Raw genomic sequence first — 14,189 nt, 5'->3', positions numbered from 1 at the left:
GACCTGCTTTCTCTCACCCCTCTTCTATCCACCTCTCTAAAGTAAGTGTTAACCTGTGTTTCTCAATCATAATATTCACATTGGTATGCCTTTATTTCCATTTTCCTCCATGCCTTGCCTTCACTCCACAAGACTTTCTGCTTTTTCTCATCCCTGTCCTATCTTCTTTAATGCAAGTGTTGACCAGTATTTTCAATCATTCATTCTTTTTTTTCTGGCACTGTGGAACTCCCTGGCTACTTAAAATCTTTCAAGAGGGAAATTTCAGAATGCTTATCCTACAATTCTGGATCATTCTTTTTTGACTGCTCTTCAGGGAATATCATTATCTGTTAGTCTTTTTTTTTATCACTTTTGGTTTCCCATGGCCTGTGTCCGTCTGACATAAAAAGAGGGGTAAAGTAATGATTGTGTTTCTCCCACAGGACTCTTGATCAGTGAGGCAGAGTTGCTGGGGCAGAGAGAGAAGACTAATCGCCACATCCGTCTAAGGGAGTTGCTACTTGAAAACTCCAGAGATTCTTCCCTTGTTGTCATGTAAGTGTTTCCAGTGATGACTATACTTCTTTCTTACCAAACCTTACTGAAATCTGTACATACGTGAGGCTGGAATTGTTAACCTCTTCAATACTACGGTCACATTTTTACCTTGAGATTTGTGTACAATTAGACTCTTTTATTGACATTAGTAAAGGTCTGTGGAGGTCAAAAGATTAATGGTCACAGTCGTCACTATTTTAATCCCACAAATAAGTCTCTGAAGTTGTTTAAAATCACCAAATAGTAAGCAGAATAAATATGGAAATGCATCATGTTACTCAAGGGTTTAAAGGACTTGTGATATAATGTGGGCATAAAAAATGGATAGTAGTAACAGGAAATTGTGGGTGTAATAGGTAGACGAAGAGAAATAACACCTTTGCTGTCCTTCTACTCAACTGCCCCTGTGTGTTGGCTAATTCTTTCCAATCATTTAGGAAACTTGCATTGAAGTGGGCCTTTTATTTATTTTTTTTTGTTGCCCTTTGCTAGTTTTCCTCTTGCATAAGAAAAAAAAAAACTGTTATTTGTCTCTGAATCTCAAAATTATAGATAAAAAAAGTACAGTACCTATGAAGGTTTTTACACTTACACACACACATAAACACATACACTCACACTATCTCATGCTATCTTTCCTCATCTTACTTTCCCTCCTCAGGACGCTGCCGATGCCCCGTAAGACGTCTGTGTCGGCCCCGTTGTACATGGCCTGGCTGGAGACACTCACCCGGGACATGCCGCCCTTCCTTCTCATCCGTGGCAACCAAACCTCTGTTCTCACCTTCTACTCTTAATGGACATAAAGTGATTTTTTTTAATAGGATTTTAAGGTTCAAGTGTGAATGGATAATGTTGATTGCTTTGTACAATAACAGTGTGCATTGTGTCTTTTACATGCAGAAAATTGTGTGTGTGAATGTGTGTGTGTGTGTGTGTGTGTGTGTGTGTGTGTGTGTGTGTGAGAGTGATTTTTTAAAGTGAACTATTTGGGATACGTTCATGCAAGTTTTGAATATCTTTTTTTATAAATGCTTCATTGATGCAAGTATACAATATTTGTCATTGGTAGTATTAGCACAATTCCTATTAAGGAAATGAGTAGCCTTTCATTTTGTACATTCCATGAGTGATGAATGAGAAGGATTGTATCATCTCACATTTTCTGATTTCTTCAAATTATTCTCACAAAGATTCTTACGACAAAAATTGAGCAATCTGAAGCACATATCAGACCAGATCGAGGCACAAAAAGTAAAATAACGACCAATCTTATCTTTTAATGTGTATGAAAGTGTAGTTGATTTTGAATTGCCAATATTGTTAAGATTCCCTGGTGTGCCGGTGAGCAGTCAGGCCGTCAACACCTGGCGGCGTGAACCATCATCCCATAGTTCAGTCTTGTTTGCAGTGGAGACATGTGCTGAAGTGAAAGTGGAACATGTATTCATACTTTTCATAAACCTGAAACATTCCTTGACTGAAGAGTCGTGTAGTGGCATCAGAACTCACCACTTTGTGTTCATGGTCACACCACTGTACATGAATGCAACTACTCTCTCATAATTGCTTGAAAAATGGAAGGAATATATGAAAAGTGTGCATAAGTTTTCAGTATAATTTCTTGTACACTGAAAGAGAGTGAATTGTCAAATTGGAGGAAGAATATGAAAGATTAGCAGCTAATGATCAAGTAAATGTATTGCAATAAACACACAGAAGAAAATTTTAATTAAAGAAGGTTGTTGCTTGCCTTTACATCTGAGGAGGAAAGATGTGTTGGTTCTGAGGATATAGACTTCTTCTCCATTGTCATAAGTAACACCAATGTCATTCTATGCTTGAACTCAGAGTGGTGTGTTAGAGTGATGCCAAACATGGTTAGAGTGACTCCTCATCATATTTAGCTTGTGCTTGTAGTGTGAGGTCAGTGCAGGAACATGCATATTTTTCTGGACTCGGTGGGATTTACCTAGGTGGTGTTGATCTTTATAATGTCCCAGCAATGCAGAATCTTGTAAATATTTCATATAATTGTTAGGTATCATTTTATTTCATTGACCTTGCTAGTGTACGTATGTAGCATTCAACATGTTTTATTACAGATTCAATAAATTTAGGGGTTTTACTTTAAGTTTGTAAAAAAAATGAAAAAAAACAGGAGAAAATGCACAAAAGTCTTGGGAATATCTTGAATTTATATTTCTTTTTTTTTTTTTTTTTTGAAACAGAGAATTTGTATAACAGTGATCATTTGTGGTTAGTCTATTCTGTGATACAGTGAGCGACGCAGCAGCAAGGCAGCGCCGGCACTGCGCCGCCTCACCCTGCACCACCGAGGCCTGGTGTGCCACGCTCCACATTCCTCCCCACCGCTGGCACCTCGGCGGCCTGGCACGGCATGCACACCACACTGTCCTGCCGCTGCGCCCAAACATGCGAATACAGCTGTGAACGCGGACACAACTACGAACGAAGCTGTAGCGACAGGCGAGCCTTATTAGTACAAGGTCCCGTCACGTGAGAGAAGGTGCCTTTGATTCTGTGATGAGTGATCAGGGAAATGTTTCTCCTTGTTGTTGGATCTCTAGAACATTGTCATTATGCAGGGTTATTTGTATCGGCTGAACAGGAAGGCTCCCCCTCTCTGGCTCCCCCCCAGCTTTGAGGGGCGGCCACAGAGGGGAGGTCTGCCTGCCGTCTGGAATGGTTCATCCTATCGAAGTTGAATCGTCTATTTACTTTGTTTTATATTAATATGTTGAAGTGTTTGCTAACCGTCATGTTTTCATTAATGTGGATTTGTCCTCCATTGACTGTAGTTATTAATTTGGTTCATCTTAGGTGGGCTGGGCTCTTGTTAACACTGATCCTTTATTAGTATCATCATTATTTTTATTATTATTATTATTTTTGCTTATTATTATTATTATTATTATTATTATTATTATTGTTTCCTAAACAACTTACCCAACAAAAAGACAATTTAATTTGTAATAGAAAGACAAAAGTCTCTAGTTTACAAATATAAGTTTCTAATCAACTTGCATATCTTTTTATTACTTAAATTATTTGAGGCTTGATACTTCAGTTGAACCACAAAGAAGAGTTGCTGCATTTGGTGAAAATAAATTGTTAGGCAGTGCTAACCAAATAAATTATATTTTTGAAAAATAGCTTACATTTTCTTGTCACAAGATATTTAAAGATGAAGAAGTGAATGTCAGTGATTCCATGGATGTGTGTGTGTGTGTGTGTGTGTGTGTGTGTGTGTGTGTGTGTTACTAAAAGATACTTGTAAGAAAATGATTGCTAAAAACACTTTGAATGGGTAATCATATCAACAAATGAAAAAGAAAGAAAATGAAAGAGGGAATAAATCATAATTAAATATAAAATCAATCGATCTGAGGAAAAAAGAAAAAAAAAGAAAACTCATTAAGAGAAACTCCATTTAAAATTCGTGTGACAGGCAGCGCATCACCAGCACCACCACCACCCAGAAGTCGTGGTCTAGGGCAATTTATTATATTCTTTGCTAGGGCAAAAACTATATGTTATATAGTCTTTGGTGTAGGGCGCAGCAAGTAGCGCAGGTGACAAGACGTCCGAGTGTTTACGTGCCGCCTGTCACGATGGTAGCACTTGGTCCATGTGTTTACCGCGGGAATGAAGCAGAAGAGGTCCCAGACTGAGGCTTCACTGGTTTTCATTAGGATCTGAAGGCGAGTATTCGTAATAAGGTCCATTTGTTAACCCCTTCAGTACTAGGACGCATTTCTACCATGAGCTTGGGTGTGATTAGACGATTGTATTTACATTAGGAAGGGTTTATGGAGGTCAGAAGATTAATGCTAAAGTGTACACTATTCTAATACCCACATAAGTTTCTGAAGCTGTATAAAATCACCAAACAGTAAGCAGAATGAATATGAAAAAGCGTCATTGGCATTAGTAAGCAAACCGTCCCCTTGCAGTATACCGGTGTCTTAATTATTAGCACAGGTGGACGCGGTAACGAAAAAACAAAAACAAAAAAAATGGTATCACGATAAACGCTACATGGACAACCTTATCAGTGAGAGTCAGTAAGCCTTCAGGTGTTGGTTCTGCTGAAGGCTTGCAACTTATCGAGACAAGGTGGAGGGAGAAGGGCGCTCAGGTAACAAGGGACGGGATGGTTAACTAACTCCCTTAATCACTGAATAGTTGTTAGGTCATTAATCGTTCACTCGTTAGAGAGAGAGAGAGAGAGAGAGAGATACATTAACGTTGGGAGGAATGTATAAGTTCTTCCTTTAAATCCAGCTAAGCCCGGAGACATTAAATGCGTAAAGGCTCGTCCACACTCAGACTTTTTCGCCGGGGAATAACCTAAAAGCTGCGTCAAACAGGGGATTTAAATGACTCATGCGTGTCAACGAACCACCATGGAGCGTCTCGTTTGTTTTAGCATCACTTATTGAACCCCTTCAGGACTGGAACGCATTTTAATCATGAATTGTTGATGTGATTAGACGATTTTATTGACATTAGGAAGGGTCTATTGAGGTCAAAAGATTAGTGGCCAGTCTTCACTATTTTAATCTCCCATATAAGTTTCTAAAGCTGTTTAAAGTCACCAAATAGTAAGCAGGAAATGGAAATGCGTCATGGTACTCAAGGGGTTAAAAAAACATCGGTTCTTGGATCCTATAACGATAGGGAAACCTCTTTTTAAAACCTCCGTTCCTCTTAATCTGAAACCTAGCTATGGAATGTTGTGGAGATATGGCGCAGAAATGTTTCAGAAAAATCACTATGATATAAACATGGGAAATTAACCCTTTCACTCTTAACCCCTTCAGTACCAGGACGTATTTCCATATTAATTTTTCCTAGTATCTGCCGATCTTATACCTTTAGAAATTTATGTGGAGGATTAAAATAGTGAAGACTCTGGCCATTAATCTTCTGATCTCCATAAACCCCTCCTAATGTCAATAAAAAATGTGTTCTAGTACTGAAGGGTTTAATTTACCGGCTCCTTCAGTCATAGAGCATTCTGGGACATTTCTTTCAATCCCCAGCCAACACCAAACACGATGCCGGCTAGACGTTGGAGAAAGATAAAAAAAAGTGTATTCTATTATTCTGCTTTTTTCACCACTTTTTTTCTTGTAGATGTTTGTTGATATTTTGTACAGTTTTATTTTATTTAACGGTTTATTTTTCTGTATGTTTGATATTTTTCAGGTGAATTATTGCACGTGACTGCAGAAAGGTTGATTAAATGGCACAGGTTAGCAAAGGATCCCGTGCCCATCCGCCCCTTTAAAAAAAATAAATAAATAAATAAATGAATAAATAAGTTAATAAAAAAGAATAAATAAATAGAATGAATAAATAAATAGAAAAAAAAGAGGAACGATAATAATTAAGAAATATAATGTTAGATAATTCCGAATCACGTCAGAGAGAGAGAGAGAGAGAGAGAGAGAGAGAGAGAGAGAGAGAGAGAGAGCAGAAGGGTGGAATCAGATTAACATGTATCCCTGTACGTGGTAAAGGGCAAATAATTATCTCGTTTCATATTGACAGAAAAAAAAGAATAATAATATGAAAAGTAGAGAGTTGAATTCAGATTGCTCATTAAAAGGTCACCGCGAAACTTCTCCAGTGAATGATAATAATTGTGAGAGAGAGAGAGAGAGAGAGAGAGAGAGAGAGAGAGAGAGAGAGAGAGAGCAAAGCGTTTCTCAATAGGGGTCTAAAAAACGTGACATACTATCATACACAATACAATCGGAACAGGACAGAAACGTTTGCGGTGCGGCCTCGGTAACGTTTCCATCACGCACCCCACACACACACACACACACACACACACACACACACACACACACACACACACTCTGGAACCTCCACAATTTTTCCCTCGCCACTCTCTGATGTCCCAATTCGGTGACATGCAGCAACTTGTTAAATTCTGGAGATAAAAACAAAGACTGATATATTTGTGAAGTGTAAGTCTTGTTTCCAGCGAAACGGAGGAAGTGTGGGAGACAAGAATTGAAGGAAGAGGAGGCTGGGAGGTGAAGGAAATAAGGGAGAGCAAGATGAACAAGAGGGTAAGCGAAGGGACAGGAAAGAAAGGAGGAAAAATAGACGGATAGGGAAGAGTAAGATGAACAAGAGGGCAAGTGAAGGGACAGGAAAGGAAGGAGAAGAAATAAGAAAAGGCTAGGAGATAAAGAAGATAGGAAGGAAAAGAAGATGAACAAGAGGAGAGCGAGGAAGACAGGAAAGGAGAAAGTAACGAGAGAAGGCAACGTTTGAAGGGAATAGGAAGGGAAGGAATGGAAGGAACAAAAGAAGGGTAAGGGAGACAAGAAAGGAGAAAGGAACAACAGGATGTGACATTTGAATAGGACAGGAAGGGAAGAAGCAAGAGGAGGGTGAGGGAGACAAAGGGAGAGAGGAACAAGAAAGGGACGAAGAGAATAGGAGTGGAAAGAGGAGTAGGAGGAGGAACAAGAGGAGGGTGAGCGGGATAGGAATGGAGAAAGGAACAAGAAAGAGACGAAGAGGACAGGGATGGAAAGAGGAGGAGTAGGAGGAGGAGGAACAAGAGGAAAGTGAGGGAGATAAGAAAGAAGAAAGGAACAAGAGATGGGTTGAAGAAATTAGGAAGGGGACCAAGAGGAATAAGAGAAGAACGAAGAGGACAGCAATGGAAAGAGGAAGAGGAGGAGGAGGAGAACGAGGAAGAGGAGGAGGAGGAGGAGGAGGAGGAGGAAGCGTGCACAGACCAGCTAGTGATGGACGACCCTAGAGGGAAAACATCACCCGACACTAAATTGGCAACAAATGGTCCTGGGGATGCTGGCTGGGGGTGGGAGCGAGGAGAGAGAGTTACGGGGTGAGAGTAATAGGTGGACGTCACACACACACACACACACACACACACACACACACACACACACACACACAAAGAAACCACTCCAGGAACGTGAGATTCCTTAGGTTGTATTCTCAATCGCTTTGTTTTCCCACCATGACTGTTTTCAAAGGCCACAGATTTGATAAGTCGGGTTTTCTTGTGTGTTTCTCCCTTTGTAGGTGTTGAGTCCTTGTTAAACTGTCACTAGCGTCGCGGGAACACTCGTGAAAACCCTCCTAATTTCTACTACAGCTTGTTAAACGCAGTCAGGGTGAGGGAAGTATTGGTCTGAACTCCGAAGCGGTTTATTTTCACACCGCGACTGTTTTCAAAGCCAATAGTGATGATTACTCGTGTTCTCAAGTGTTTCTCCTATTCATAATGTAGAAATCCTGTTAATCTATCACTGAAACCATATAAACACACATCACAAAATTGTAAATTAAACTAGAGCCTTTTTAAGTCAATAAAGATACGGTGCAGAAGTGATTGAAAATAAACTTCAGTGAAACATTTAATTAACAACGCGAGGGAGTCTTCAGCTTTCCTTTCAACACAAAGGAAGCACACACACCATCCGGCGGCTAGATCTGTTGGCTCCTGGAAGCTGAAAACACTGAAACGCTGCCATTTGCTCGCGTTGGCAGGAGATTTATATGTGTGACTCGAGTTTGTCTTGCGTGGAGTGTGTGTGTGATGGGAGGGGACAGTGTGTGGCAGGCGGAACTGTGTGTGTGTGTGTGTGTGTGTGCCCTCCGTCACCCTCCCTTCATTTCTCTATCTTTGTCTCACTCAGTCGTGTTCAGAAACGCTTTGCTCTCTTACCATCACTATTTTCAAAGGCCACATAGATGATTAATCAGGTTTTCAAGAGTTTATCTCGCTAATACAGTAAAAACTTTGTTAATCTATCACTGGAACCTATAAACACCCTTAACCCCTTCAGTAACATGACGCGTTTCCATATTCGTTCTGCTTACTATCTGATGATTCTTTACAGCTTCAGAAACTCATGTGGGCGATTGAAATAGTAAAAACTCAGGCCATTAATCTTCTGACCTCCATAGACCCCCTTCCTTAATGTCAATAAAATGGTATAATCGAACACAAATCTCAAGGTAAAAATGTGTCCCAGTACTGAAAGGGTTAAAAATATTTGCCACCACCAGAAATAACACAGAACATACACATACATTTCCCACACCACCTCTATTAATTTAACTCGACCTTGGGCTCATTTCCTATCGGCGCTGCCTTTTCTTATTGGTATTCAGATGAGTCCCGCTGCCACACGCCTTTCATAACCCTAGGAAGGTCAAACACACTTTCCCGGACATTCTCAGGCACTTCGGGGAGGCGGGTAAGTCACTGGGAGGAAGAGAAGGAGAGGCGTGAGCGGGAAGGGAAGGAGGAATAGAGGTAAGGTAAGGGAGAGTATGGTATGATGATTTGGGGGAGGAGGGCGGTAAGTAAAAGGTTAATGGGTGATCAGAGAGAGAGAGAGAGAGAGAGAGAGAGAGAGAGAGAGAGAGAGAGAGAGAGAGAGAGAGTGAGTTATAAGGTGTTGCATCCTCTAAACGACCCAAGTATTTCATCACACTTTTATAGACTCGTGAAAAATGGCTCAAGAGTTGATGACAGCCTCCCGATCCTCCCCTTGACATGTCTTCATAACCTCCTCCTCCTCCTCTCCCTCCTCCTCTTCTCCTCCTCCTCCTCCTCCTCCTCCTCCTCCTCCTCCTCCTCCTCCTCCTCCTCCTCCTCCTCCTCCTCCTCCTCCTCCTCCTCCTCCTCCTCCTCTTTATATAACGTGTGGGTAGAAGTGGATATTGGCTCCTCTGTCCGTACGTCCGTTCGTCAATATATCCCTCTGTCTATTTGTCTGTTTATCTATCTGTTTGTTTGTCCATCCGTGTGTTTGTCATGTCCGTGCGCGAACATGTACTTCTGTCTGTCTATCGAGTTGCTAACGTGTCTGTCTGTCCATCTACTAGTCTGTTAATGCGTCTGTCTGTCCATCTATCTATTTATATTTCTGTCTATCAATCCATCAACGCTTCTATCTATTCATATACTCGTCTGTCAAAACGTCTACTTTATAACAACTCGGCTATCTATCTTTCTATCTGTTACTTTGTCAACTATCGTCTTTTTTTGATAGCAGGTCTTATTTACGTAGAGAACAGTTAACCTTTCAGTTTTGGGACGCTTTTTTTTATCATGAGTTTTGTGTATGATTAGACGATTTTATTTATATTAGGAAGAGTCTGTGGAGGTGGGAATATATAACCCCTTTAGTACTGGGACGCATTTCTATCATGAGTTTTGTGTATTAGACGGTTTTATTTACATTAGAAAGGATGTATGAAAGTCGGAATATTAATGGCCAGAGTTCTCATCATTTTTAATCCCCACATAAGTTTCTGAAGCAGTATAAAATCACTAAGTAGTAACCAGAATGAATATGAAAACATGTCATGGTACTGAAGGGTTTAAGATCAAGGAACGCCTCGTAATCTCATCATATTGTGTTCATTGTGTTTTGTGTAACTTATATCGGTAACATCAGCGGGAAGGCAGACAAACAGCGGCGGGGCGAGGCTGGCAAGGGTAGGTGAGGGTGGGTGAGAGTGGGTGACTCATGTGGGAGCCTCGTGTCGTGCGGTGGCTGAGATCTGTAGGCTCCATTAGCAGTGTGGAGGGCTGAGACGCTTCACTGGCCTCTGTCTCCCGGCATCACCCGACACACTCTCTCTGCGACGCCAAGGATGCCGCCGCCACCGCCTTCCATTTTCTTTCCCTGCGCTTCAGTTCCCTAGATGGCGCTGACACAGACGCTACACAGGGCTATTATTCTCAAACATTGCGCTACACCTTACTCTACTTTGAAAAGGCTTTACTTGAAGTTACAAAGGTTTTTAACCTCTTCAGTACTTGGACACATTTTTACCTTGAGATTTGTGTACGATTAGATAATTTCATTGATATTACGAAGGATCTATGGAGGTCCGAAGGTTAATGGCCAGGGTCTTTACTATTTCAGTCCCCCATATGAGTTTCTGAAGCTGTATAGAATCACCAAATAATAAGCAGAATGAATATGGAAACGCGTTAAAGGTGTTTTTATGACTCTAGTGACAGATTAACAAGTTTTTTTTAAATAATGAATGGAGAAACAATCTTGGTAAACCGGCTACTCATCTCTGTGGCATTTAGAGATAGTTATGGTAAGAGAGCACAGCGTTTCTGAACACGGCACCCATTTCCAGAAAGTCCAGTGATAAAGAGCCTTGAGAGATAGGAATAACTGGTGTGTTTTTTCTTGGTGTTTCCTCCGTGTGGGCCGCCTTTCCCCTCGCCTTTCCCCTCGTGGTGTGGTGGTGTGGTGGTGTCGGACGCGAGGCAGGGGGCGCTTTTTTCAGCCTCGTCGAGCCGGGAGTCGCTGTGGCCGCCGCGGTGGTCTGCTTTTTAAGGGAATGATAAAGATGAAAGCTTAAAGATTTCCTGGCGCTGTCCTATGGCGGCCAGACTGACACACTTTCACCTTTCTGGGGATATACTTTGATTTGATTTTGTTTTAAATTCTTGTTTGTTTTCTATTCGATATCAAAGCTTGATGACTTAACGGATCATATGTATAGCAAAATAAATGTTGTCTTAATGTTTAAAAATGAAAATTACACTCAAAATAACACTAGAATTAACATCAATATTAAAATACACACACACACACACACACACACACACACACACACACACACACACACACACACACACACACACACACACACACACATGTACATTCACACACACACACACACACACACACACACACACACACACTACAAGGAGCTGAGTGCTAATTGACACCACGTGTGAGGCGCTGACGGAGGTGAAGCAGGTCTTGGCGGCGTTAGTGACGAGTAATATGTTTATAATGGGCAGGTTTTCCTTCTCTAGGTCCCGTCAGCCTCTCAGGGCAGCCTTGCCATGAAAGCCCCACTAATAGGCGAGCTGCGGCGATTTCTTGGGTCTCCGTGGCTCCGTGATACTCGAAATGTAGCAATAAGAATTAGAATTGGACTGGTGGAAAGCTTGTTTGTGTGGTGACGAGGCCATTAGGTCGTTAGGTCATTAGTGTTGTTGTTTTGTTAGTGTTATTTTCTGTTCACTTCTTATTGGTAGTTTTTCATTGTGTTGGTTGGTTTTTGTTGATGTTATTCTGTTAGTTTATTTTAATCATCTTATTTGTTATGTTCATTTCTTTGTTCAGATTTTCGTTATTATTTCTTTTCGTAGTGGTATTTTTTTTTTCTGGCGTCATTCTTTTTATTTTTGTTCGTGTTATATGTTCTGTTCACCTCCTTGTTCATTGTTCATTTTCTCTAAGTGGTGTTGTTTGTTTTTGTTGTTGGCGTGACTCTGTTAGTTTATTTTGTTAATGTTATGTGTCCTGTTCACTTTTCTGTTCAGGTTTTCGTTGTTCATTTTTCGTAGTGGTCTTGGTTGGTTTTTGTTGACGTTACTTTGTTTATTTTATTCGTTATGTGTTACGTTCACTTCTTTGTTCAGCCGTTCATTGTTCATCTTTTCGTGGTGGTGTTGGTGGGTTTTGTTTACGTTACTCTGTTCATTTCTTCATTGTTCACGTGTTTGTTGTTCAGTTATATTTGTTGATGGATTAGACAACACTCTGCTTTGTTCCGTTCACTCATCCTGTTCACGTATTCACTTGTTTTTACTCACTTGTCATTCACAATTAGCAAGATTTTTTTTGTTGATTATTGTAATTTATTTCATCCTTAGTTTCATCCTATCTGTCCTTTTTTTTTTTCCTTTTATCTTACTCTTTCTTTGGTGTTCCTTCCTTTGGTGTTCCTTCCTTCCATATTCTCCCTTGTTTTAGTGTCGTTATTCTTTGCTTTATACTCTTTATGGCAGTAACTGTTCTTTTATTACTCATATTTTTGGCATAGATTAGTACTTTGTCTCCCATTTATATGTCTTCCTTCCTTCTTCCTTCCATATCCTCCCTTATTTCATCATTGTTTTTTTTTTTTATTCTTTCTTTCTTGGTAGTCTCTTTTTATTGCCTTTTTTTGTATTGTATTATCCTTTTTTGTCTCAGTTTTGGATGTTTTTTTTCCTTCATTATCCTCTCTTGTTTGACCATCGTTATTCTTATTTTCTTTCATATCTTCCCTTGTTTCATTATCGTGGGTCTTTCTTATTTGTATCCATTTCTTTTATTGCCTTTTTCTTTTTGCCTGTTACCTTTTTTTTGTCTCACTTTTGGGTCCTCCTTTTATACCTTCCCTTGTTTCACCATCTCTCTTTCTTCCTCCCTTCCTTATCCTTCTTTCTTCCACCATCACTGTCTAACTTTCATTATCCTCTCTTCTTTCACCATCGCTATCATCCCTTCATTCATTATCCTTCCTTGTTTCACCATCGCTGTTCTTCCTTCCTTCACTATCCTTCCTTCTTCCACCATCACTGTTCTACTTTCATTATCCTCCCTCCTTTCATCATCGCTATCATTCCTTCATTATCCTTCCTTGTCTCAGCGTCACCGTTCTTTCTATCAGCGTTGTCGTCTTCCCTACTGCCGGAGTAAGAAGAAGCAGCTCGTCTGTTTCTGTAACTCGTGAAAGGCAAACTGATAGATTTCCTGGCGTCGTTTTAATTTTTTTTTCAACTCTTTAGGACGCAATCTTCATTTTCCTCCGTGCATTGCTTACTTTCCTTCTCTCCCCTCCTCTCCTTTATTCCTTCCTCGACTCTTCCCTTCAGTCCTGCTCTCTTTTCCATCCTGCATCTCTTCCTTCTCTTTTCCCTTCATCTCTGCTCTATCTTTTTTTTTTTTTTTTTTTTTTTACATTTAGCCTTTCAATTAGGTCTCATTTTTTTTCTTTGCATTTCTCCCTTCCTTCATCTCTCCAGCCTTACTCTCGTCCTCTTTTCTCTCTTTTCTATTTTCTTCATTCCTTCAGTCAACATTTTTCCTTTTTTCTCTTCCTCCATCTCTCCTTTTTCCCTCATTTCCTGCATTCCTCCTTCGTTCACCATTCCTTCATTACATCCTGCCTTCTTTTCTCCCTTCCTTCATTCTCTTTAGCATCACTCTCGCCCTTCCTTTATCCCCAAACACCCTTCTTTGCACTTTCCCTCATCCCCAAACACCTTCCCTTTGCCACCGTCCCCTCATACATCCAGCCAATCTTCCTCACCCTCTCGTTTCCATCTTTCCTTTCCCGCGCTCTTGAAACCCTTGGAATCTGAAAGAGAGGCGTCAAATGAACCTCCGTGATGGGAGTCTCAGAACATGATGACCCTGGCGCCTCAGTAAGCTGCAGGAGAGGCCCTTGGAAGTGTGCCAGGCAGGGTATGAGACGCGTGTGTTGAGAAGAGGGAAGGGGAAGGAGTCATGTGTGTGTGGGATGCGAGGATGGTTTTTTTGTGTTTGGGGGTGTTATGGGTGTGTTTATTTGTTAGGTGTTAACTTAAGTGGTTTAGTGTACGTTAGTGTTGAATGGTGTAGGGGAAGAGGGAAGTGTATGTGTGTTTTGTGTGTGGGTAGGGAAAATGTAGCCTTCTTACAAAATACACCCCAGTTAACCATCTTCCCCCACCACACACACCCACACACACACACACACACACACACACACACACACACACAGGGAGGGAGACAAGCAGGGAGGCAGCTTAGCAGTCATTGGCACCA

At 40.8% G+C, this 14,189-nt stretch overlaps 1 protein-coding gene across 2 annotated transcripts in view; it reads left to right on the top strand.

The window, feature by feature from the left end:
* The window catches only part of LOC123499301 (solute carrier family 12 member 3-like), a 128,357-nt gene extending 124,641 nt beyond the window's left edge, over positions 1 to 3,716 (top strand). For both annotated transcript variants that reach the window (XM_045247104.1, XM_045247103.1), the window contains 2 exons: positions 426 to 537; positions 1,202 to 3,716. In XM_045247104.1, coding sequence (XP_045103039.1) covers positions 426 to 537; positions 1,202 to 1,337 — 248 coding nt within the window. In that variant the 3' untranslated portion in view covers positions 1,338 to 3,716. The remainder of the gene's footprint in view (positions 1 to 425; positions 538 to 1,201) is intronic.
* Positions 3,717 to 14,189: the final 10,473 nt, after the last annotated feature.

Source organism: Portunus trituberculatus, chromosome 49 (genome assembly GCF_017591435.1).
Source record: "Portunus trituberculatus isolate SZX2019 chromosome 49, ASM1759143v1, whole genome shotgun sequence".
In the NCBI taxonomy this organism is placed as follows: domain Eukaryota; kingdom Metazoa; phylum Arthropoda; class Malacostraca; order Decapoda; family Portunidae; genus Portunus; species Portunus trituberculatus.
The sequence above is the reverse complement of the archived record's forward strand: the minus strand, read 5'-3'. Positions and strand labels throughout refer to the sequence as shown.